The 23,679-nt window shown below is 37.1% G+C and overlaps 2 protein-coding genes and 1 long non-coding RNA gene across 6 annotated transcripts in view; 2 read left to right on the top strand and 1 right to left on the bottom strand.

Annotated features, from left to right (window-relative positions):
- The window catches only part of kcnn1b (potassium intermediate/small conductance calcium-activated channel, subfamily N, member 1b), a 7,025-nt gene extending 3,499 nt beyond the window's left edge, over positions 1–3,526 (top strand). For all 3 annotated transcript variants that reach the window (XM_058072718.1, XM_058072717.1, XM_058072716.1), the window contains 4 exons: positions 239–349; positions 1,040–1,167; positions 1,302–1,371; positions 3,056–3,526. In XM_058072718.1, the coding sequence (XP_057928701.1) occupies positions 239–349; positions 1,040–1,167; positions 1,302–1,371; positions 3,056–3,343 (597 nt within the window). In that variant the 3' untranslated portion in view covers positions 3,344–3,526. The remainder of the gene's footprint in view (positions 1–238; positions 350–1,039; positions 1,168–1,301; positions 1,372–3,055) is intronic.
- Positions 1–4,620, bottom strand: part of LOC131129304 (uncharacterized) — a 9,718-nt gene extending 5,098 nt beyond the window's left edge. Inside the window, exons 1-2 of one of the 2 annotated variants that reach the window (XR_009129823.1) lie at positions 4,208–4,620; positions 2,973–3,365 (exon numbers count right to left, since the gene is read on the bottom strand). This is a non-coding gene — a long non-coding RNA (uncharacterized LOC131129304). The remainder of the gene's footprint in view (positions 1–2,972; positions 3,366–4,207) is intronic. The other variant, XR_009129822.1, reaches the window with a different exon arrangement.
- On the top strand, positions 4,469–23,679 carry uhrf1 (ubiquitin-like with PHD and ring finger domains 1). The gene is made up of 17 exons (XM_058072715.1): positions 4,469–4,633; positions 7,035–7,197; positions 7,292–7,558; positions 9,263–9,417; positions 11,057–11,272; positions 11,377–11,492; positions 13,073–13,259; positions 13,449–13,572; positions 14,845–14,952; positions 15,029–15,133; positions 16,188–16,294; positions 16,384–16,546; positions 18,056–18,193; positions 19,281–19,380; positions 20,100–20,248; positions 21,115–21,213; positions 22,393–23,679. Exons 2-17 carry the CDS (start codon positions 7,045–7,047, stop codon positions 22,537–22,539), a joined length of 2,334 nt encoding a protein of 777 aa, XP_057928698.1. The 5' UTR covers positions 4,469–4,633; positions 7,035–7,044; the 3' UTR covers positions 22,540–23,679.

The following is a 23,679-nucleotide window of genomic DNA, read 5'->3' as shown; positions in this document are numbered from 1 at the left end:
CTCAATTGTAATCTGATGCATGTTCAAATTAAATAAAACCATTACCATTACCATTACCATTACGTGTCTCATAGAGGTGCGATAATCCCGCTTTTTCACTTCCAATACAATTAGGATATTGCGGCCTTAACAATCAACAATAAATGGTGTATTACAGTAAGCAGCTATAATAGTGTACTTGTACCCACGTAGTCACAGAGTCTGATCTAATTACCGTATTTACCGCTCTTGTCCTCAGGGAGCAGGCTGTACCGCGTTGGTGGTCGCTGTGGTTGCAAGGAAGTCCGAACTCACCAGAGCTGAGAAGCACGTCCATAACTTCATGATGGATACTCAGCTCTATAAAAAGGTCTACTGTGGTTGTTTTTCATTTTTGGAAATCCCCAAATATATGACATAAAAGAGTCTCTGTACTTTGGGTGTCACAAGACGACACGATATTTGGGGCTACGAGAAAAAAATATATAATATTCATTCATTCATTCACCCTGGACTGGTGGCCAGCCAATCACAGGGCACATATAGACAAACAACCATTCACACTCACATTCATACCTATGGACAATTTGGAGTCGCTAATTAACCTAGCCTGCGTGCTAACCACTCGACCACCATGCAACCAAAATATAACATAATAATAATAATAATAACAATACGCAGACCTCGCAGCTAGGAGACCAGGGTTCAATTCCACCCTCGGCTATCTCCGTGTATAGTTTGCATGTTCTCTTCTCCGGGTACTCCGGTTTCCTCCCACATTCCAAAAACATGCTAGGTTAATTAGCGACTCCAAATTGTCCATAGGTATGAATGTGAGTGTGAATGGTTGTTTGTCTATATGTGCCCTGTGATTGGCTGGCCACCAGTCCAGGGTGTACCCTGCCTCTTGTCCGAAGACAGCTGGGATAGGCTCCAGCACCCCCACGACAGTATCACTCGGATACTGTGAACATCCAGCAGCAACACAACATTTTGGCATGACTGCTTGAGTGCTTCCTTTCCCTTTACCGATCTTAAAAGAATGAATTCTCCCCCTCAGATAAAAAACACAGCAGCCAATGTGTTGAGGGAAACATGGCTGATCTACAAGTACACCAAACTGGTGAAGAAAGTGGATCGTGCCAGAGTGCGCCACCATCAGCGTAAATTCCTGCAAGCCATCCACCAGTACGTATGCGTCTGGCATGCTAGCAAATGATTTGGAAATTATTTACAATAAACGGAACAGTTCTTAAATACGCCATTTAATTTTATGAGGTGCAATTGATAAGTCAACAATGTACTAATATTTTGTCTTTAAGACTGCGGAAAGTTAAAATGGATCAAAGGAAGCTAACTGACCAGGCCAACACCATCGCTGATCTTGCAAAGGTTTGTACAATCTTTGCAATTTGGGGGGGGGGGTGGTTATATCCTGGAAGCACCAGCGAATGGCGGGAAAATAAAAACACACATCATTTCCATGGCACACGCTTATTAAACACATTTAAAGTATGAAATGTACATGTACTCACCACTAATAAATGATAGTGTGCGATCTCTAACTGTATTTTATTTTTGGAATAAAATAATGGCCCACATTTCTATAATTAATATCCCTTTAAATAAAATGTGTAGTTATGTATCAAATCATTCACCATCCCTATTTATTATAGATAAAAACATTTTACCTGCGATTAAATGCAATTAACTATGAGTTAACTACAAACATGATTAAATATTTTATTTCATACACAACCCTAACATTATAATATATATATATGTATATTTAATATATATATAATATTAACATGTATATGAATATTTATATAATATAAATATTATATTAATATTTAAGACATATTTACTATATTAATAATTATTAATAATAATTATATTTAATATATTAATTGTATACATAATGAAATAAAATGTAATAAAATATTTTATCATGTTTGTAGTTAACTCATAATTAATTGCATAATTTCATAATTAATTGCAATATTATATATATATATATATATATATATATATATATATATGTATATAATATTATAATATTAGGGCAGTCAACATATTTGTTTTTTTAATTATAAAATTAAAAAATTACAAAGTAAAAAATATATAACAATATCAGAATATATTATTTTTTGAATTAAATAATGGCCCACATTTCCACAATTAATATCCCTTTAAATAAAATTTGGAGTTGTGTATCAAATCATTCACCATCCCTATTTATATTTACCTGCGATTAAATGCAATTAATTATGAGTTAACTACAAACATGATTAAATATTTTATTCCATACACAACCCTAACATTATATTATATATATGTGTTTAATAATGTATATGAATATTTATAACATAAATATTATATTAATATTTAAAATATATATTTAATATATGAATAATTATTAATAATAATTATAATATTTAATATATTCATTATATATATAATGAAATAAAATATTTAATCATGTTTGTAGTTAACTCATAATTAATTGCAATATTATATATACATATATATAATATATAAGGGCTGCCAACATATGTTTTGGTTTGTTTTTAATTATAAAATTTAAAATTTTATAACAATGTCAGAATGGCCCCCCCAGCATGGGGCCGCACGGTGCTCGAGTGCTCGAGTGGTAAAGACCTACTATATACTTCTACTATATATTCCATTCCTGCAAATACTGTATTTTGGTGTGCTCTACTTTTATATGCTAAATTGCTTTCCATTGTTCCTTTTAACAGTAGCAGTGACGACTTATTCCATTTTATTCCAACTAACATTGTACGAAAGATTTCCCAAATATTGTAAGTCAGGGCTGCAGGGGCCATTTTGGCACATTGTAAGATTAATTAATCACCTATAACGCAAAGCTACAACATGAATGGGGTTTTTCTCAGATAGCTTAGCATATATTGACATACACCGTATTGTGTTTATCATGCACAAAATGTATGAAAGTGGCCCTCACTTACAATGGATGCTCTTAAGTTCTCCAGTGCGGTTCCTTGCCCAGCAAAGTGTGAAGTCACACGTCTCTCTGCATGTTGCTCTGCAGACTCAGAACATGATGTACGATCTGGTCTCGGATCTGCAGCATCGGAGCGAGGATCTGGACAGGAGGATTGTGGCCCTGGAGGACAAACTGGACTTCATGCTTGTCAACATGCGCTCCCTGCCCGATGTGCTCTCTCAAGCAATAACCAAGATACAAAAAGACTTCCTGGACGACTTGGCCTGTCGTGTCCACTTCCTGTCGTCCTCCCTGAGCTCGGAGTGCTGCTCCGTTCCCCCGAGGCAGCTCTGTCCTGCTGGCCCCACCCCATCACAGACGCCATATGGCTGATCTCTTTGACATGTAATATACCCTGTAATATATGAAAGCCAATAATAAAAAATACACTATTATAAATATTAATAAACTTGAGATTTTTTTAAATACTCAAATACATTATATTCAATATTGACTTTGTTGTCGTGATTGTCATTAGCTATTTGCAAAAGTTATTTGATTGCTGTAGTTTTATTCAGAGACGAATTAAAGGCTCCTAACATTTTTGCTGTTTATGTGCTAACCGGAAGTAGTATTAGTAGAATATTGAACGTTTTTGGTTTTTTTACAATTTGACAAAATATGTATATATACACACAAACACAGTGTATAATGTCCGTTATGCTGTAGTTTTATTCAGAGTAAAAGACCAATTAAAGGCTCCTAACATTTTTGCTGTTTATGTGCTAACCGGAAGTAGTAGTCGTAAAATATTGAACGTTTTTTTTTACAATTTGACTAAATTTGACTAAATATGTATACATACACACAAACACAGTGTATAATGTCCGTTATGCTGTAGTTTTATTCAGAGTAAAAGACCAATTAAAGGCTCCTAACATTGTTGCTGTTTATGTGCTAACCGGAAGTAGTAGTCGTAAAATATTGAACGTTTTTTTTTACAATTTGACTAAATTTGACTAAATATGTATACATACACACAAACACAGTGTATAATGTCCGTTATGCTGTAGTTTTATTCAGAGTAAAAGACCAATTAAAGGCTCCTAACATTGTTGCTGTTTATGTGCTAACCGGAAGTAGTAGTCGTAAAATATTGAACGTTTTTTTTTTTACAATTTGACTAAATTTGACTAAATATGTATATATACACACAAACACACAATGTATAATGTCCGTCTTAAAGGGTTTGCTTACGTTCAGTAAACGTCGAGTAAAGCTTTGATGAAAAGATAAAGTACCGCGGTACGACCCCAACATGTTTAGCTAGGCAACCATCTGTCAGGGCACGTGATTTAGGGGCACTTCATAATCTCGCGATGAATTGTCGGAAGTGAGCTGCGCCCACGAGAATGTTCTTTCGCGCGCTGAAACTGAGCGCCATTTACACCAAAGATTGACAGTGCCGCCAGCCAATGAAATGCAGCTACTGGGAGTGAAGCAACCAATGGTGTGGAGGCTTGGTGAAATCGGGTGGGATATGAAAAGTCTTGAAGAATTACTCATTGAAAAGAAGCCAACAGGCATCCGAGTTGGGCTTGCGGGCGCTGCGGAGAAGTTACCGGAGTTAAACGAACCAGTCCGTTAAATTCCGTTTTTTTTTCCACTTGGACGAACAAACAGGTAAATAAATTTTATTCTATCTTATTTAGTTCTTTATATTTACAGCCGGTGCTTGTTACAGTGAGGTTAGCTAACTTGTCATGCCTCGTTACTAGCGTGCTTACCACAAAGACTTACCGACGCGAACAAAATCAAAAGTTTTCCGTCTTTACATTGGACAAATTCTACTAAATCCTACTTAAACTTTAACATTTACTTTATTGGAGGTTAAGCTTTGTTATGAATAAGGGTGAACCTTGCTTAGCTCGCCTGTGATCGTGAAGACTACCATACATTTCCTTCTACAGGCTTCCCCACTTTAAAGCGAAACAAATCCACTTCTTTCTTCGTACGTGTAATTTCCTCAATTATTTCGCAAATTTATGTCAAGTCCACAAAAACCCGAATAAATGTTTTTATTGTTGTACGCTATTGTTACTGGTTCACTATTTTTCGTCCTCTTGTGTTGGTGTTTTTTTTTTCGAGTGGATGCTAAAGTGCACGCCACGCACTCTGCAGGCTATTTATTTGACACCCTAACCCACGATGATCTTGCATTTCAGCATCGATCACTTGTATTATTGCTTTAACCAGCTTGGAAGGTAACACTTAAATGTTTCATTGTCACATTGTTTGCTAGCGCTCCCTCGCGTCCGTCCGGATGTGCTTGGTTTTAAAAGAACTGGGCGTGGCTTGTGGCAGTTTCCCGCACTGTATTTAAATGAGCTTCTTCCCTCCCTTTGCTGATGTTGTTCACAAATGACAGCCTTTCTCCCCCCCCCCCTCATAGCATCACCGTGCAATGTCCGGTGAGTGCGGGAGCAGCAAGAAGATGTCCTCGCCGGTGCTAGAAAATGTCGGCTAATTTCAACTGCAATCACAAACACTGTAATATCAAAAATATCAGAAATATGCTGCAGATGCCACAAAAATATGCACAAACCTTAAAAATAACAAAAAATGCTGCAACTTCACACAACAAAACGCACATTCGCCGGACCTTGGCTACATAAATACTACTTCGTACTACTAGTAGTAGTACGTTGGTACGGGACAAAAAAAAAATACAACTTTAACTGTATTAGGAAAGCAGGAAGTGAACAAATGTAACAGTTAGTGATTGTAAAAGTACCAGATGGAGGGGTAGGATTTAATAAGCTTTGCTTCTTCCTACTCCTTTTGGACATGTGGAACTGGGAACTGATTATGGGATGCATTCAATTGTAATCTGATGCATGTTCAAATGAAATATAACCATTTAAAAATATATTTTTTTTAATAAAAAAATTAAATTATATTGGGAAAGCAGGAAGTGAACAAATGTAACAGTTACTGATTGTAAAAGTACCAGATGGAGGGGGTAGGATTTAGTAAGCTTTGCTTCTTCCTACTCCCTTTGGACATGTGGAACTGGGAACTGATTATGGGATGCATTCAATTGTAATCTGATGCATGTTCAAATAAAATAAAATCATAAAATTTAAAAAAAATAATAAATTATTACACAGAAAAACAACTTAAATTATATTATGAAAGCAGGAAGTGAACAAATGTTAAATAATGCTTATTTCAAACATCCTTAACTCTTAGATACACAAGTGACTGGACCCTACCCTCTTCCATAAGTGGGTCAAAAGTGACCCATACTAGAATCAATGCCTTTTTATGACAATTTTGCCATTTTGGTTAGGAATAATCACTTGTATGATATTTAGTATTATATTTAGGACCACACAAGAATGATTTCATGTTAGAAACATCTTCATTTTTCACTTTTTTTTACATCTTTGAAAAATAGAAAATGTGAGGATCGATTGTGTGTTGCATAAAGGTCAGTTAAAAATGTGAATAGCATGATATTAAAAACATGTTTTTTTTTAAGGAATACCTGGAATATGAAATGATAAAAATTTTTCATTACAAAGATATTTCAAGAAAACAACCTGACCAGGTCATTTTTGACCCACTTATGGAAGGTTGGGGTAGTAACACAAAAACTAAAATTTCTTAAAATGTATAAAAGGTAAGATAAAAATGTGAATGGCATGATATCAAAAACATGTTTTTTGAGTAATACCTGGAATATGAAATGATGAAAAATTTTAATTCTGAAGATATTTCAAGAAAACAACCTGACCGGGTCATTTTTGACCCACTTATGGAAGGTTGGGGTAGTAACAAAAAAACTAAAATTTCTTAAAATATATAAAAAATAAGTTAAAAATGTGAATGGCATGATATCAAAAACATGTTTTCTGAAAAATACCTGGAATATGAAATTATTAAAATTTTCATTACGAAGATATTTCTAGAAAACAACCTGATCGGGTCATTTATGACCCACTTATGGAATATATCGTATTGCCAGATTGTTGCCGATACGCACCTCTACCATCTTTTGAGTTAACCTGTCACTTCACAGGGCAGCTGCAATGTGGATTCAGGTGCGTACTATGGATGGGAAAGAAACCCATCGGGTGGACGCGTTATCCAAACTCACCAAGGTGGACGAGCTGCGTCTGAAGATCTCGGAGCTCTTCAAGGTGGAGCCCGACCGGCAAAGGCTCTTCTATCGTGGCAAGCAGGTAAGATATTTAATAAAAATAAATGTTCATCTAGATTTTTAGTTTAAATGATGGAGGCTTTGAGGACCCTTTTTTTTGTTCACCTTTTCTCAAGATGGAGGACGGACACACCATCTTCGACTACAACGTGGGCCTGAACGACATCGTGCAGTTGCTTATCAGACAGAACGCGCCCCCTGCTGAAGTAGCCAAAAACAAGGACAAAGAAGCCGAGCTCTCGGACTCCGATTCTGGCTGCGGCTCAACACAGAGCGAGTCTGACAAGAGCTCAACTCATGGCGAGATGGAGGTTCAGACCGCCGGCACCTCCGCTCAAACAAACACCGCAGAGCTCACCGATCCTGGCTTCGGATATTACAAGGTACATTTAAATATTCATTTTTATTAATACTGTACTTTTCATTCCTTCCTTATAAATATATTTTTAGCAGGATTACACCCTCAACAGCATCCCATGTTTTTATTATTATTATGTTATTATTGTATATTATATATCACTAGTTGCTTTTTTATGAAAAGGGATCTGCTGTATAGGGGTCTCATTACTCCCTAAATATAGTGACAAAGTCGCTAAGTTGACAACAGTGATCCCTCCTGCTGAGTCTTCTTATTCTCCGGCAATGTGTTAATTAATGAATGAGCCTGGAGCCTATCCCAGCTGTCTTTGTCCTGGACTGGTGGCCAGCCAATCACAGGGCACATATAGACAAACAACCATTCACACTCACATTCATACCTATGGACAATTTGGAGTCGCTAATTAACCTAGCATGTTTTTGGAATGTGGGAGGAAACCGGAGTACCCGGAGAAAACCCACGCATGCACGGGGAAAACACGCAAACTCCACACAGAGATGGCCGAGGGTGGAATTGAACACGGGTCTCCTAGCTGTGAAGCCTGTTTACTAACCACCCGTCCGCTGTGCAGCCCTGGTTCAGTATATTTTTCATCAAAATAGTAGTCATGCCAAAATGTTGTGTTGCTGCTGGATGTTCATAGTATCAGAGTGATACTGTCGTGGGGGTGCTGGAGCCTATCCCAGCTGTCTTCGGACGAGAGGTGGTGTACACCCTGGACTGGTGTCCAGCCAGCCAATCACAGGGCACATATAGACAAACAACCATTCACACTCACATTCATACCTATGGACAATTTGGAGTCGCTAATTAACCTAGCATGTTTTTTGGAATGTGGGAGGAAACCGGAGTACCCGGAGAAAACCCACAGAGATAGCCAAGGGTGGAATTGAACTCGGGTCTCCTAGCTGTGAGGCCTGTGTGCTAACCACTTGTCCACTGTGCGTCATTGAAAATTGTTTTTTAAAAAAAAAAAAAAAAAACATGGTGCTACCATCTACTTCACTTGCACCTAAAATGGGTGCTAAAGGCGGCCAGGCTTCGGTTCTCACCGCTAGGCCTGTTAGCATTAGCGAATATATATAATAATATAATATACACGGACTTTCTGTTCTCACATAAACAACAAACATACAGTACATCAAAAGTCACTCTACATGACTGTACTACATATTGTGGTGTACTTAAAAACTTCTTTTTCACCGACCTGAAACACACGAAAGAGCAGCAGTTGATTTATTTCTTCTTCTTCACCGCCGTGTGCGGGCTTCCGAACAACCAAGCCTGCAACGCCCCCTGTGGCGCCACCGTGCAACAGCACTGAGCAGCGAAAGTGCCCTACTTTTAACCACAAATTATGGGAATATTAAACAAAAACCTCTTGTTTTTTTGTGGGTATTTTTTTCCACACCTTTACATACACGCTATACTGCTGAATGTATGGCAAACACTGGATTTGATCGACACCGACATGTCGTACTTGTGCAGCCATTGGGCAATGGCGCGTTTATGATGACAGAAATGCATAACTGATAAGATGCACATGATCGTCTGTTTTATGAACTGCTGTAAAATGTAATAGTGGTTGCTTTTATACACGTACACAAGAATGAGCTCCATTGTTTTTATAAATTTGTATTATTTATCAATGTAAACAGGAGAAACCAACAAGATGTCGGTTTAAACATATTTTCCTCTATTCACTTAGGTCAATGAAATGGTGGACGCAAGAGACTTGAACATGGGGGCGTGGTTCGAGGCCCAGATTGTGAACGTCACCAAGTCCACCAAGACCCCCAAAGGAGACGAGGCTGAAGGGAAGCCCACAGAGGAGGAGATACTATACCACGTTAAATATGAAGAGTAAGTCTCATCATCGTGTTGTTTTCATATTCGTTGACTCACAATTTGGAGTCGCTAATTAACCTAGCATGTTTTTGGAATGTGGGAGGAAACCGGAATACCCGGAAAAAACCCACACATGCACGGGGAGAACATGCAAACTCCACACAGACATGACCGAGGGTGGAATTGAACCCTGGTCTCCAAGCTGTGAGGTCTGAGGTCCATAGGTATGAATGTGAGTGTGAATGGTTGTTTGTCTATATGTGCCCTGTGATTGGCTGGCCACCAGTCCAGGGTGTACCCCGCCTCTCTCACCTGAAGTCAGCTTGGATAGGCTCCAGCATACCCCCACAATACTAGTGAGGATAAGCGGCATAGAAACTTACAAGAAGAAAGTTGAAATTGTTAACAGAACTGGAAAATCAGCTGTAATTTTGCAAGAATAAAGTCAAAATATTGAGAAAAAAATTGGCAATTTGACGAGAATAAACTTGTAATATTATGAAAAAAATATCTGGAAATATTAAAGAATATTCTTCAAAGTTGTAAAATTATGATAAATGAATGAATGCCAAATGCCCGTTTATGTAGACGGTGATTCCCAAAGTGTGGGCCACGACCCCCTGGTGGGCCGTGGTGGTACTGCAGGTGGGCCATTAGTGGTCATTAAAAATATGATGCATTTTTGCAAATATATATATTTTTTAATTCATTCATTTTCTAGGGTTGCGGGGGCTGCTGGAGCCTATCCCAGCTGTCTTCGGGCAAAAGTGGCGGGATGCAATCTCGTTGTACATTTTGTATAATGACAATAAAGGCCGTTCCATTCCACACCCTGGACTGGTGGCCAGCCAATCACAGGGCACATATAGACAAACAACCATTCACACTCACATTCATAAGAGATGGCTGAGGATGGAATTGAACTCGGGTCTCCTAGCTGTGAAGCCTGTGTGCAAACCACCTGGCCGCTGTGCAGCCCTGGTTCAGTATATTTTTCATCAAAATAGTAGTCATGCCAAAATGTTGTGTTGCTGCTGGATGTTCACAGTATCCGAGTGATACTGTCGTGGGGGTGCTGGAGCCTATCCCAGCCAATCACAGGGCACATATCGACAAACAACCATTCACACTCACATTCATACCTATGGACAATTTGGAGTCGCTAATTAACCTAGCATGTTTTTGGAATGTGGGAGGAAACCGGAGTACCCGGAGAAAACCCAAGGAGAACATGCTAACTCCACACAGAGATGGCCGAGAATGGAATTGAACTCGGGTCTCCTAGCTGTGAAGCCTGTGTGCTAACCACCCATCAAAAATCATCAAAATAGTAGTCATGCCAAAATGTTGTGTTGCTGCTGGATGTTCACATTATCTGAGTGATACTGTCGTGGAGGTGCTGGAGCCTATCCCAGCTGTTTTCGGGCAAAAGTGGCGGGGTACACCCTGGACTGGTGGCCAGCCAATCACAGAGCACATATAGACAAACAACCATTCACACTCACATTCATACCTATGGACAATTTGGACATGCAAACTCCACACAAAGATGGCTGAGTGTGGCAGCGTAGCACTCTTAATACGTCATCATTCAACATGGACGCCAAAACAAAACGCCACAATACCCAAAGTCAAATCACATTTACCGTTGCAGCTACCCGGAGAACGGCGTGATCGAACTTCTGGCCAAGGATGTTCGCCCAAGGGCCCGCACTGTGTTCCAGTGGCACCAGTTGGAGCCTGGCATGATCGTGATGCTCAACTACAACCCGGACGATCCCAAGGAACGCGGGTACTGGTACGACGCTGAGATCCAGAAGAAAAGGGAGACGCGTACCGTACGAGAGATTTATGCCAAGATCCTTCTCGGGTAGGTTTAATAACGCTCTGTTGATTGACAGGAGTGTTTTATGGATCATGTTATTTTTTTAAATACATTTTTGATTATAATTGAATGAGTTTCCTTGTTTGCAGGGACGCGGGTGATTCTCTCAATGACTGCCGCATCATGTTTGTGACTGAAATCTACAAAATCGAGGAACCTGGTTGTACAAACGACGCTCCCGCCGGATCTGAGAGTCCTCTGAAACGTAAGACTCGCTACTGTTGGCGTTCCAAGCTTGGAACTTTTCACATTTACAAACTTTAACACAGGGGTCTCAAACTCAATTTACCTGGGGGGCCACTGGAGCTAGGGTCTGGGTGAGGCTGGGCCGCATCAGGTTTTCTAAAAAAAAAACAAAAAAACACATTTATTAAAAACAGAAAAATGAATAAACTTCGCTTTGGTTCCGATTTTCTACAAGAAAAGCTCTGATAAAATATCCCACTGTTCTCAAATATCTTAATTTTTATTTTTCTACACAAAATAAGATGAAAAATAAATAAACAAATCAAGAATAAAGAAAATCAATCACTAATAAATAAATATAATAATAATAATAAAACACCAAATAATAAAAACTTAAGAAAGCACATATAGTTGGTGGGTAGACAAATTATTTTTTTTCATATTAAAATGAACAAAGCATTATTAGAGCCCTGTAGACATGACAAAACACGACTATAGTCACATTTATACTCTTTTTATTTACAACATATTGCGCAACTGCAGGGTCTTGAGACACATGCTAACTCGCAAACTAGAGAGCTAGCGACCTAAACGGTAGCCTTCAAGTTATTTCCTTTCAACTTAAATAGCCAAAAACTTACCACTTCCACACGGATAGGGAGGATAACTATTAACAGTTATTTAACCTTTAACATGAACATGAATCAAACGTAATAATTTTTTCTGGGTACATGATACCATACAGCATCCATATCAAACTTGCGCGGGGCCGCACTAACATTAAACTTTCATATCAAGGCGGGGGGCCTCAAACTAGCGTCCTGCGGGCCACAGTTGGCACACGGGCCGCGTGTTTGAGACCCCTGATTTACAACATATTGCGCAACTGCAGGGTCTCGAGACACATGCTAACTCGCAAACTAGAGAGCTAGCGACCTCAACGGTAGCCTTCAAGTTATTTCCTTTCAACTTAAATAGCCAAAAACTTACCACTTCCACACGGACAGGGAGGATAACTATTAACAGTTATTTAACCTTTAACATGAACATGAATCAAACGTAATAATTTTTTCTGGGTACATGATACCATACAGCATCCATATCAAACTTTTAAACATTAAACTTTCATATCAAGGCGGGGGCCTCAAACTAGTGTCCTGCGGGCCACATTTGGCCCGCGGCCCGCGTGTTTGAGACCCCTGATCTAATGAATGCACACGGAACTGTGTGGTTTTGAAGGTTGTAGCCCCATCTGGTGGTGGAGCCGCATGTTTGAGACCCCCAAATAATAATAATAATAGTAAAAATAGTAATAGTGAAAATAGTAATATAAATAATAATTATTTAAAAAATTATAAAAATAATTGCCATAACAAAAAAATTATAAAAAATAATAGTAATAATAAAAATAATTATAATAAATAATAATAATAATGTTTATAGGACAAAAGTGGGCCGCGGACATTTTTTTTTTTTTTCAAATTGGGCCCTGAGTTGGTAAGTTTGGGAACCCCCCTGATGTAAACATTTTGTTCCTTTCAGCTTGTTTTATTTATTTTTAATTTTTTTTTTTAAACTATGACGGTTGCAATCTTCCAGGCTCCAACGGACCCGAGTGCAAGCGTTGCAAGGACGACCCCGATAAAAACTGCCGCTGGTGCAACTGTAACATTTGCGGCATCAAGCAGGACCCAGACAAGCAACTCCTGTGCGACGAGTGCGACATGGCCTATCACACGTACTGCCTGAACCCACCACTAACCACCATCCCGGAGGACGAGGACTGGTCAGTATCATATGATAAGCTCTCCTGTGTGTCGAGTCTATGACAAATTTCCGTGAAGTAGGATTCCTTATTTATAAATGGAATATGTTTGGAGTTAAAATCTAGAAAACATCTTCATGACCTTCTAAAAAAAAATTTTTGACAATCAATTATTTATTGATATACTGCTGTATTTCACCCCGAATTCAGGTATTGCCCAAATTGCCGTATCGACACAAATGAAGTTGTGCTCGCCGGAGAGAAGCTGAAAGAGAGCAAGAAGAAAGCCAAGATGGCGTCTGCCAGCTCCTCAAGCCAGAGGGACTGGGGCAAGGTGAGTGTATGCATGTTTCCAAGTATAGATCACACGTTTTGATGTAAATAACCCGGGGTGACGGAACCTTCTCCATCGCTGCCCCCCCCCCCACCCTCTGGAACGCTTTGCCCCCATTCACTCCGTGCTTGCCTTTTTATACCCGCTTTTACTCTTGTTTTAACTGTGTATTAACAAATTAATGTTTTTTAATGTATCTTTTACTCTGTTTACTTGCTTTTATTCAACTTTCTTTAAAGCGGGGGTCTCAAACTCAATTTACCTGGGGGCCACTGGAGCTAGGGTCTGGGCAAGGCTAGGCCGTATCAGGTTTTCCAAAAAAAAACAAAAACGAATTTATTAAAAACAGAAAAATATATAAACTTTTTCAGTGCTTTGGTTCCAATTTTCTACAATAAAAGCTCTGATAAAACATTCCACTGTTCTCAAATATCTTAATTTTTATTTTTCTACACAAAATAAGATGAAAAATAAATAAACAAATCAAGAATAAAGAAAATCAATCAATCAGTAATAAATAAATATAATAATAATAAAACGGCAAATAATAAAAACTTAAGAAACCACATATAGTTGGTGGGTAGACAAATTATTTTTTTTCATATTAAAATGAACAAAGCATTATTAGAGCCCTGTAGACATGACAAAACACGACTATAGTCACATTTATACTCTTTTTATTTACAACATATTGCGCAACTGCAGGGTCTTGAGACACATGCTAACTCGCAAACTAGAGAGCTAGCGACCTAAACGGTAGCCTCCAAGTTATTTCCTTTCAACTTAAATAGCCAAAAACTTACCACTTCCACACGGATAGGGAGGATAACTATTAACAGTTATTTAACCTTTAACATGAACATGAATCAAACGTAATAATTTTTTCTGGGTACATGATACCATACAGCATCCATATCAAACTTGCGCGGGCCGCACTAACATTAAATTTTCATATCAAAGCGGGGGCCTCAAACTAGTGTCCTGCGGGCCACATTTGGCCTGTGGGCCGCGTGTTTGAGACCCCTGACTTAAACGGTAGCCTTCAAGATTTTTCCTTTCAACTTAAAAAAGCCAAAAACTTACCACTTCCACACGGATAGGGAGGATAACTATTAACAGTTATTTAACCTTTAACATGAACATGAATCAAACGTAATAATTTTTTTCTGTGGGTACATGATACCATACAGCATAGTTGAATACAAATGTAAATAATGTAAATATATATTTTGATTCATGTAAGAAATTTGCCTTATTGTATCCTCTCCTCAGGGAATGGCTTGTGTGGGTCGAACAAAGCAGTGCACCATTGTCCCATCAAACCATTACGGCCCCATCCCCGGCGTCCCTGTGGGCTCCCTATGGAAGTTCAGAGTGCAGGTCAGTCCAAATATTTGCAGTCCTCAACACTGAAGCTAGTGTACTCATTATAAATGAAATATTGTGTTCCTTGTAGGTCAGCGAGTCCGGTGTCCACAGGCCGCATGTAGCTGGGATACACGGCAGGAGCAACGACGGCGCGTATTCTCTCGTCTTGGCGGGAGGCTATGAAGATGATGTGGTATGATTATTTAAATATGACTTTGCATGCAGAATCGTGCTAGATACAGTAAATCTCGGATATATCGGACTCGGATATATCGGAAATTCGCTCACAACGGACAGATAAAAAAGAACTGATTTTTCTGTAATGCATTTCCAATAAAAATTCATTGCATATATCGGATTTTTTATAACGGATTTCGCCTATTTCGGACAAAATCTCCAGTCCCGTTCCAATGCATTTCCATGAAATTTCCCTCGCATACAACATAGGTAAGTTTCAGGAAAATATCAGCTCCCAACTAAAAAAAAAAAAGAATATACAGTAAACCTCGTATATATCGGACTCGGATATATCGGAAATTCGCTCACAACGGACAGATAAAAAAGAACCAATTTTTCTGTAATGCATTTCCAATAAAAATTCATTGCATATATCGGATTTTTTATAACGGATTTCGCCTATTTCGGACAAAATCTCCAATCCCGTTCCAATGCATTTCCATGAAATTTCCCTCGCATACAACATAGGTAAGTTTCAGGAAAATATCAGCTCCCAACTAAAAAAAAAAAAGAATATACAGTAAACCTCGGATATATCGGAAATTCGCTCACAACGGACAGATACAAAAAGAACCGATTTTTCTGTAATGCATTTCCAATAAAAATTCATTGCATATATCGGATTTTTTATAACGGATTTCGGCTATTTCGCACAAAATCTCCAGTCCCGTTCCAATGCATTTCCATTAAATTTCCCTCGCATATATCGTATGGCCGCAATCGTGGCGCTCCGATTCGCCGAATCGTGACAGGCCGCTATACGACGTCATTTGCAGCGTTTGCAGCGTTGCCTGCGCGTCCAGGTACATTGGAAACATAGTCAAGGAAGTGCCTTTTTATAACGGATAAAATCCGATTTACGCATATACCGGATATAAATCCCATATATGCGTAAAACGGACATTTTCCGGTATACGCATATAACGGATTTCGCTTATATCGGACAAAACCAGTGGGAACAATTGAATCCGATATATATCCGAGGTTTACTGTATTTTATTTCTTTGTAGGATGATGGAAACGAGTTCACGTACACCGGTTCTGGAGGGCGAGATCTGTCCGGGAACAAAAGGACTGCTGAGCAATCATGTGACCAGACACTTACTCACATGAACCGGTAGGATGCTAATTTAAACGATATATATATATATTTTTTTAAGCAATGTATATCACTCTTGTATTAAATTTTCAACTATTCATCTGCAGCGCCCTTGCTCTCAACTGCAACGTCCCGGTCAACGACAAGAATGGTGCACAGGCAAAGAACTGGAAGGACGGCAAGCCGGTCCGCGTGGTTCGCAGCTGCAAAGGTCGAAAACACAGCAAATACTCGCCCGAAGAAGGAAACCGATATGATGGCATTTATAAGGTAAGAGTTAATTCCAGCATCACACTGCAAAGTACATTAAAAGTGTGCATCAAAAAAACACAATTATTGAATTTTGATATGTCTGGGTACTAAAAGTGTTCCAATATATGTAGAAACAACACATAGAAAATATTTTTCCAATACATGATTATTTAGGGGTGCCACCATACATCATCTTTATGTTTTTGTGGACTAAAGTGGTTAAAAGTTCAATGGTCGCCATGGAGATTTGAGGTCAGCAAAGACTGCAGCTCAAGAACTCTCATGTGATCTTTATGTTTTTGTTGGTATTTATACTCCTATTACATATTACTAGCAAATTTACAGTTTTGTCTTTTATAATTTGAATGATTTGTAGTCATATTTATAGAGTATTTACAAGTGTAAAGCATACAGGAGATGATGCAACTCCCGAAATAATGTTAATGTTTATTTTGTAACATGATTTTTTTTTGCTAAGAATTGGGATTTATTAATAACACGGACGTGAGCAAGAATCATTTTAAGCAGCGCTACGACAGGAGTGGCTGCATTGACGTCACCCTCCCTGATGAAATTGTCTAGATCAGTGATTCCCAAAGTGTGGGGCCATGGGCCGTGGTGGTACTGTAGGTGGGCCATGAGAGGTCATTAAAAATGATTCATTTTTGCAAATATTATATTTATTACACAATGTAAAAATATATATATATTTATATGCCTAAGTAATAACCTATTGAGTGTTATTGACCTGTCACAATATTTTAGGAACCTTATATAGTTTCATGATTCTGGATGATTTTTTTTTTGTGGTTAGAATTGGGATTTATTGATAACACGGACGTGAGCAAGAATCATTTTAAGCAGCGCTACGACAGGAGTGGCTGCATTGACGTCACCCTCCCTGATGAAATTGTCTACATCAGTGATTCCCAAAGTGTGGGGCCGTGGTGGTACTGTAGGTGGGCCATGAGAGGTCATTAAAAATGATGCATTTTTGAAAATATTATATTTATTGCACAATTTAAAAAAAATATATATATATATATATATATATATATATATATATATTTATTTATTTATTTTTTTATTTTTTTTTTCAATGCGGCCCGCGAGTCAAAAAGTTTGCCCACCCCTGAATTAGACCATGTTGGCAGGGACGCCATGATAGATGTTTTCCTAGTCAAACCATCGCTGATTGGTTGATCACCAATAAGAATGGGTGTGGCTAAAACACGGATTGCGGTCTAAATAAACGATTCTGATTGGTCCATTTCAAGATTTGCAAGGATTGGTTTGCAAATTAGCACCGGAATTACGCAGTCCGTGTTTTTTACCAACACCCAACAAGAAGCGCTTTAAAAAAAAAAAAAAAAAACTTTTCACAGTACGGCATGCTAAAGTACACTTGCCCGACGGGAATATCACTGATTTGAGTTACTTTCCCGAATTTTGTTTTAACTTGCCCCGGGCCATCGGTACATCGTTATTGTCAAGCCCAATTTTTAACATTTTTTGTCTCGGTTGTAGATTGTCAAGTACTGGCCAGAGAAAGGCAAATCTGGCTTTTTGGTTTGGCGCTACCTCCTCAAACGTGATGACGACGAGCCGGCACCGTGGACCAGAGATGGCAAGGAACGCATCAAGAAGCTCGGTCTTGTCATGCAGGTAATATTCATAGTTATTGTCAACTCTCGCTTTATGTTGGTAATGGTTTTATTTCATTTGAACATGCATCAGATTACAATTGAATGCATCACATAATCAGTTCCCAGTTCCACATGTTCAAAAGGAGTAGGAAGAAGCAAAGCTTATTAAATCCTACCCCTCCATCTGGTACTTTTACAATCAGTAACTGTTACATTTGTTCACTTCCTGCTTTCCTAATATAGTTTAAGGTTTTTTTTTACTTTTAATTTTATTTTTGTTTATTTTTATTTAAATAATTTAATTTATTTTTATTTATTTATTTATATTTTATTATTATTTTTTTTCTTTATTTTATCTTATTTTATTTAATTTGTATTTATTTTTGTTTATTTTATATTTTTGTTTAATTTAATTTGTATTTATTTTAATTATATATTTATTTATTTTTTTGGTTTATTAATTAATTAATTTATTTTATTGTTTATTTATTTATTTTTGTTTTATTATTATTTTATTTTTTGTTTAATTTATATTTTTGTTTAATTTAATTTTTATTTATTTGTTTCTGTTTATATTTTTGTTTAATTTAATTTTCATATTTATTTATATTTTATATTTTTGTTTATTTTATATTTTAATTTTGTTTAATTAAATTTAATTTTTTAAATTTGTTTGTTTATTTATTTATTTTATTTTTTGTCCCGTACCAAAGTACTAGTAGTAGTAGTACGAAGTAGTATTTATGTAGCCAAGGTCCGGCAAATGTGCGTTTTGTATTGTGAAGTTGCAGCATTTCTCGCTCGTTATGTTTGAGGTTTGTGCGTATTTTTGTGGCATCTGCAGAATATTAATTTTCCAAAATATAATTTCTTTGATTAATTTTTATTTTATTTTATTTAATATATTTAAAAAAAAATTTGTCACGTACCAAAGTAGGTGATATGAGCATCCAATGCCATAATGGGTACCATAGTAAGTGTCAATATAGTGATATATATAGCACATCATGACTGGTTCAAGACTCTTTATATTCAGTGGAATAAATAATCATAAATGTCCCAATTTGAGGATTATTCTGTGTATCCTTATTGTATTTGGTTGACAGTATCCTGCGGGCTATCAGAAAGAGAAGGAGAACAAAAGTGAGGTGGAAGAGGAGGAGACACCCAGCAAGGCAAAGAGGAAGAGAAAGTCTGAGAGCGGCGGTAAGTGACATTTTCAATGCCGACCAATCACAGGCCGCATGTACACAAACAACCATTCACACTCACATTCATACCTATGGACAATTTGGAGTCGCTAATTAACCTAGCATGTTTTTGGAATGTGGGCGGAAACCCACGCATGCACGGGGAGAACATGCAAACTCCACACAGAGATGGCCGAGGGTGGAATCGAACTCGGGTCTCCTAGCTGTGAAGCCTGTGTGCCAACCACTTCGCCACTGTGCAGCCCTGGTTCAGTATATTTTTCATCAAAATAGTAGTCATGCCAAAATGTCGTGTTGCTGCTGGATGTTCACAGTATCCGAGTGATACTGTCATGGGGGTGCTGGAGCCTATCCCAGCCAATCACAGGGCACATATAGACAAACAACCATTCACACTCTCATTCATACCTATGGACAATTTGGAGTCGCTAATTAACCTAGCATGGTTTTGGAATGTGGGAGGAAACCGGAGAAAACCCACGCTTGCAAACGCCACACAGAGATGGCTGAAGGTGGAATTGAACTCGGGTCTTCTAGCTGTGAGGCCAGCACGCTAACCACTCATCCACCGTGCAGCCTGTGTCAAAACCAGAGTTTTCCTAACCATTGCCATTGATAATATCCTAAAACCAATTATACAGTGTTAGATCTGGTATGTAAATATTCAGAGAATTATTATCATTTTTTTTAAACGTTCTTGTTCTCTTCTTTCAGGCTCCGGCAAGAGTTCACCAGCAAAGAGTCCCAAGAAAGTGAAAGTGGAGGTTTACAAGCTGTCTGGAGAACAGAAAGCGCTCATCAAGAATGATAAGCAAAACAAAAAGCTGTGGGATGAAGCCATGGAGTCTCTGTCACTCGGACCGGTGAGCTTCCGTTTGTTTTGTTTTTCTTCCTGAAAGATGATGATCTAGTTCAGGGAAAAACAAGTGTAAAGCATCCAGGAAGTAACTGGACTCCTGAAGTAATGTTCATGTTTAGTTTGTAACATGTAGGGTTTCATAATTCTGGATATTTTTTTTTTTTTGCTTAGAATTGGTATTTATTGATAACACGGACCTGAGCAAGAATCATTTTTAAGCAGCGCTACGACAGGAGTGGCTGCATTGACATCACCCTCCCTGATGAAATTGTCTAGATCAGTGATTCCCAAAGTGTGGGGCCATGGGCCGTGGTGGTACCACCATGAGAGGTCATTAAAAATGATTCATTTTTGCAAATATTATATTTATTGCACAATTTAAAAAAATATATATATATATTTATAGGCCTAAGTAATAACCTATTGAGTGTTATTGACCTGTCACAATATTTTAGGAACCTTATATAGTTTCATGATTCTGGATGATTTTTTTTTGGTTAGAATTGGGATTTATTGATAACACGGACGTGAGCAAGAATTATTTTAAGCAGCGCTACGACGGGAGTGGCTGCATTGACATCACCCTCCCTGATGAAATTGTCTAGATCAGTGATTCCCACATATAGTTTTTGGAATGAGTACCCGGAGAAAACCTTCACATGCACGGGGAGAACATGCAAACTCCACACAGAAATGGCCCAGGGTGGAATTGAACCCCGGTCTCCTAGCTGTGAGGTGTGCGCGCTAACCACTCAACCGCCGTGCCGCCCGATTTTTTTTATTATGTCAAATGTAATTTTAAAATAAAACGCTTGCTTAACATTGTGATGCATATTTGTCACACATTGTATGTTGTTGTTCTTCCTGCAGAAATTCCTGAACAAAGTTGAAGAGGTGTTCCTCTGCATTTGCTGCCAAGAAGTGGTCTATCAGCCCATCACCACCGAGTGCCAACACAATGTCTGCAAGGTAATAATAAGAATAATAATCATGGTCATGACTCAAATGTTTATTTAATTATGAACTAAAAGAATACACTAAATATATATGTATTTTTATATATCTAAATATTTAAGATTTTAATTTTAAGGCAGCAATGTTACAATTTTTATTTTTAAGTTGGTCTTTTAAGTTGGAGAAACTTAGTTGTGTGTTGAAATTACCTGAAATAATTTGATAAATTTTAAGGCTTAAGATTTTAATATTTAAATACTATCTATATTTTTACCTATCTAAATATTTAAATATTTAAGATTTTAAAAATATTTTAATTTTAAGGCAGCAATGTTACAATTTTTATTTTCAAGTTGGTCTTTTAAGTTGGAGAAACTTAGTTGTGTGTTGAAATTACCTGAAATAATTTGATAGATTTTAAGGCTTAAGATTTTAATATTTGAATATTATCTATATTTTTATATATTTAAATATTTAGATATATAATATTTAAGATTTTAAAAACATTTTAATTTTAAGGCAGCAATGTTACAATTTATTTTTTTAAGTTGGTCTTTTAAGTTGGAGAAACTTAGTTGTGTGTTGAAATTACCTGAAATAATTTGATAAATTTTAATGCTTAAGATTTTAATATTTAAATATTATCTATATTTTTATATATTTAAATATTTAGATAGTTAAGATTTTAAGGCAGCAATGTTACAATTTTTATTTTTAAGTTGGTCTTTTAAGTTGGAGAAACTTAGTTGTGTGTTGAAATTACCTGAAATAATTTGATAAATTTTAAGGCTTAAGATTTTAATATTTAAATATGATCTATATTTTTACATATCTAAATATTTAAATATTTGATTAAAACATAAATATTTAGATATTTAAGATTTTTAAAATATTTTAATTTTAAGGCAGCAATTTTTTTTAAGTTGAGTCAACTTGGAATTTTTTACAGAACAATTTATTTTGAAAACATTAAAAAATGTAATGTTTTGTCTTTAAAACATTAGCATAAGAACAATATGACACACTGTTTCTTACCCACAGTCAGTGTGCGGGGTGATATTTGTGATGTGTGTGATCTGAGCATGTGCAAAACCCATCACACTCTTGTATAAGTTGGCCACACCCACATTTCAAAGTCGACTATTTGATTAAAACATATGTATATATATATATATTTTTTTTTCCACAATGCAGGAATGCCTTCAGCGATCCTTCAAAGCAGAGGTGTACACCTGCCCGGCCTGCAGACACGATTTGGGCAAGAACTACTCCATGGCTGTCAACAAGCCGCTGCAGGAGATCCTACATCAGTTTTTCCCAGGTTACACCAACGGCCGATGATCATGGCCTTCCTCCGTCTCAGCGATGCAAAAAAAAAAAAAGTGTAAGGGCAATTTTCCAGTCGAGAGGCAATAAAAGAATCATTCTTTTTCTTAATATATATTTTTTTATGAATTTTATAGCTTGACCGTTTTTTAATGCGGACTCCAGTGCAACCATCTGGTCCTTCATTGACGTTGTAGTTCATGGTAAATTTGAAAATTGTTATGCCGTTGCTACCCTAAAATGTGATTTTTTTTTTTTTTTTTAATTTTCTTTAGTGTTCCCGTTAACTCGTACACGATGGCCGCCGAGTAAAAGCAGTCGGCCTGATTAATCCGTTTTCAAAATTGAGCCCTCAGAAGTGGTTAAGATATCTGCCCAATTGTATATATTTGTGAGGCAGATTAATTTTGGTGCAATTAATTTTTTCCAAAATCCGTTAGCTATGTCTTTTTTTACCCTCACCCATGTCATATTAAAAGAAACTAATGCATACATTAGCCTAGCTATTCTGTCAAATGATCCATATAAATATGCCATTTTTCTCCCTATGTAATCAAATGATTACTGCATGAAGAGGAAATACGTGCAACCGTATAATTTTTTTTTTTTGTACTTTTGAAGTTTTCAATGCACTGTAGCGTTGCAAGTCAGATATTTTAAATATATCTAAGTATTTTGATCGGTAGGAAAAGGTCGACTTCCAAAGAAGCATGTAATGTAGAACTCCCCCGTCTAGTCAGCTCTTTAACCGAGTCTAGAAATCTCACATGTATTTTATTTCACTTTTTTTTTTATTAACGTATCGCTGATTTTTTTTTTTTTTTTTTTTGTAACTACTAAATAATTGCATTGATTTTTTTTTCTTCCACTCTGTTCTCCTGAATTGATTCTTTAATTGAACTCCAGTATATTGTTGTAATTGCCGCGGCTTGCTTGTCCTTTTTTTTTTTTATGATTTATTTGCAAAATGAATTTCAACAGGAGTTTGAACACCCACCACATGGCAGCTCTGCTCAAGTGTCTGTTGTCTTGGCAGTTTTGCAAAATGGGGGGAAATGTATATTTTTTTCAGAAATTGTATAATGTCCATTTTAGTTTTGATATGGTTTTAGAAACTACACGTTGCAATTTTGTCAATACATTGCTATTCAATAA

Source organism: Doryrhamphus excisus, chromosome 5 (assembly GCF_030265055.1).
Source record: "Doryrhamphus excisus isolate RoL2022-K1 chromosome 5, RoL_Dexc_1.0, whole genome shotgun sequence".
Classification (NCBI taxonomy): domain Eukaryota; kingdom Metazoa; phylum Chordata; class Actinopteri; order Syngnathiformes; family Syngnathidae; genus Doryrhamphus; species Doryrhamphus excisus.
The sequence above is the reverse complement of the archived record's forward strand: the minus strand, read 5'-3'. Positions and strand labels throughout refer to the sequence as shown.

Coding starts and splice junctions, on each gene's coding strand:
- uhrf1 (XM_058072715.1), top strand. CDS start 7,045: ATGTGGATTCAGGTGCGTACTATGGATGGGAAAGAAACCCATCGGGTG. Junction 7,559..9,262: donor CTGGCTTCGGATATTACAAG/GTACATTTAAAT, acceptor CTATTCACTTAG/GTCAATGAAATGGTGGACGC. Junction 14,953..15,028: donor TATGGAAGTTCAGAGTGCAG/GTCAGTCCAAAT, acceptor TGTTCCTTGTAG/GTCAGCGAGTCCGGTGTCCA.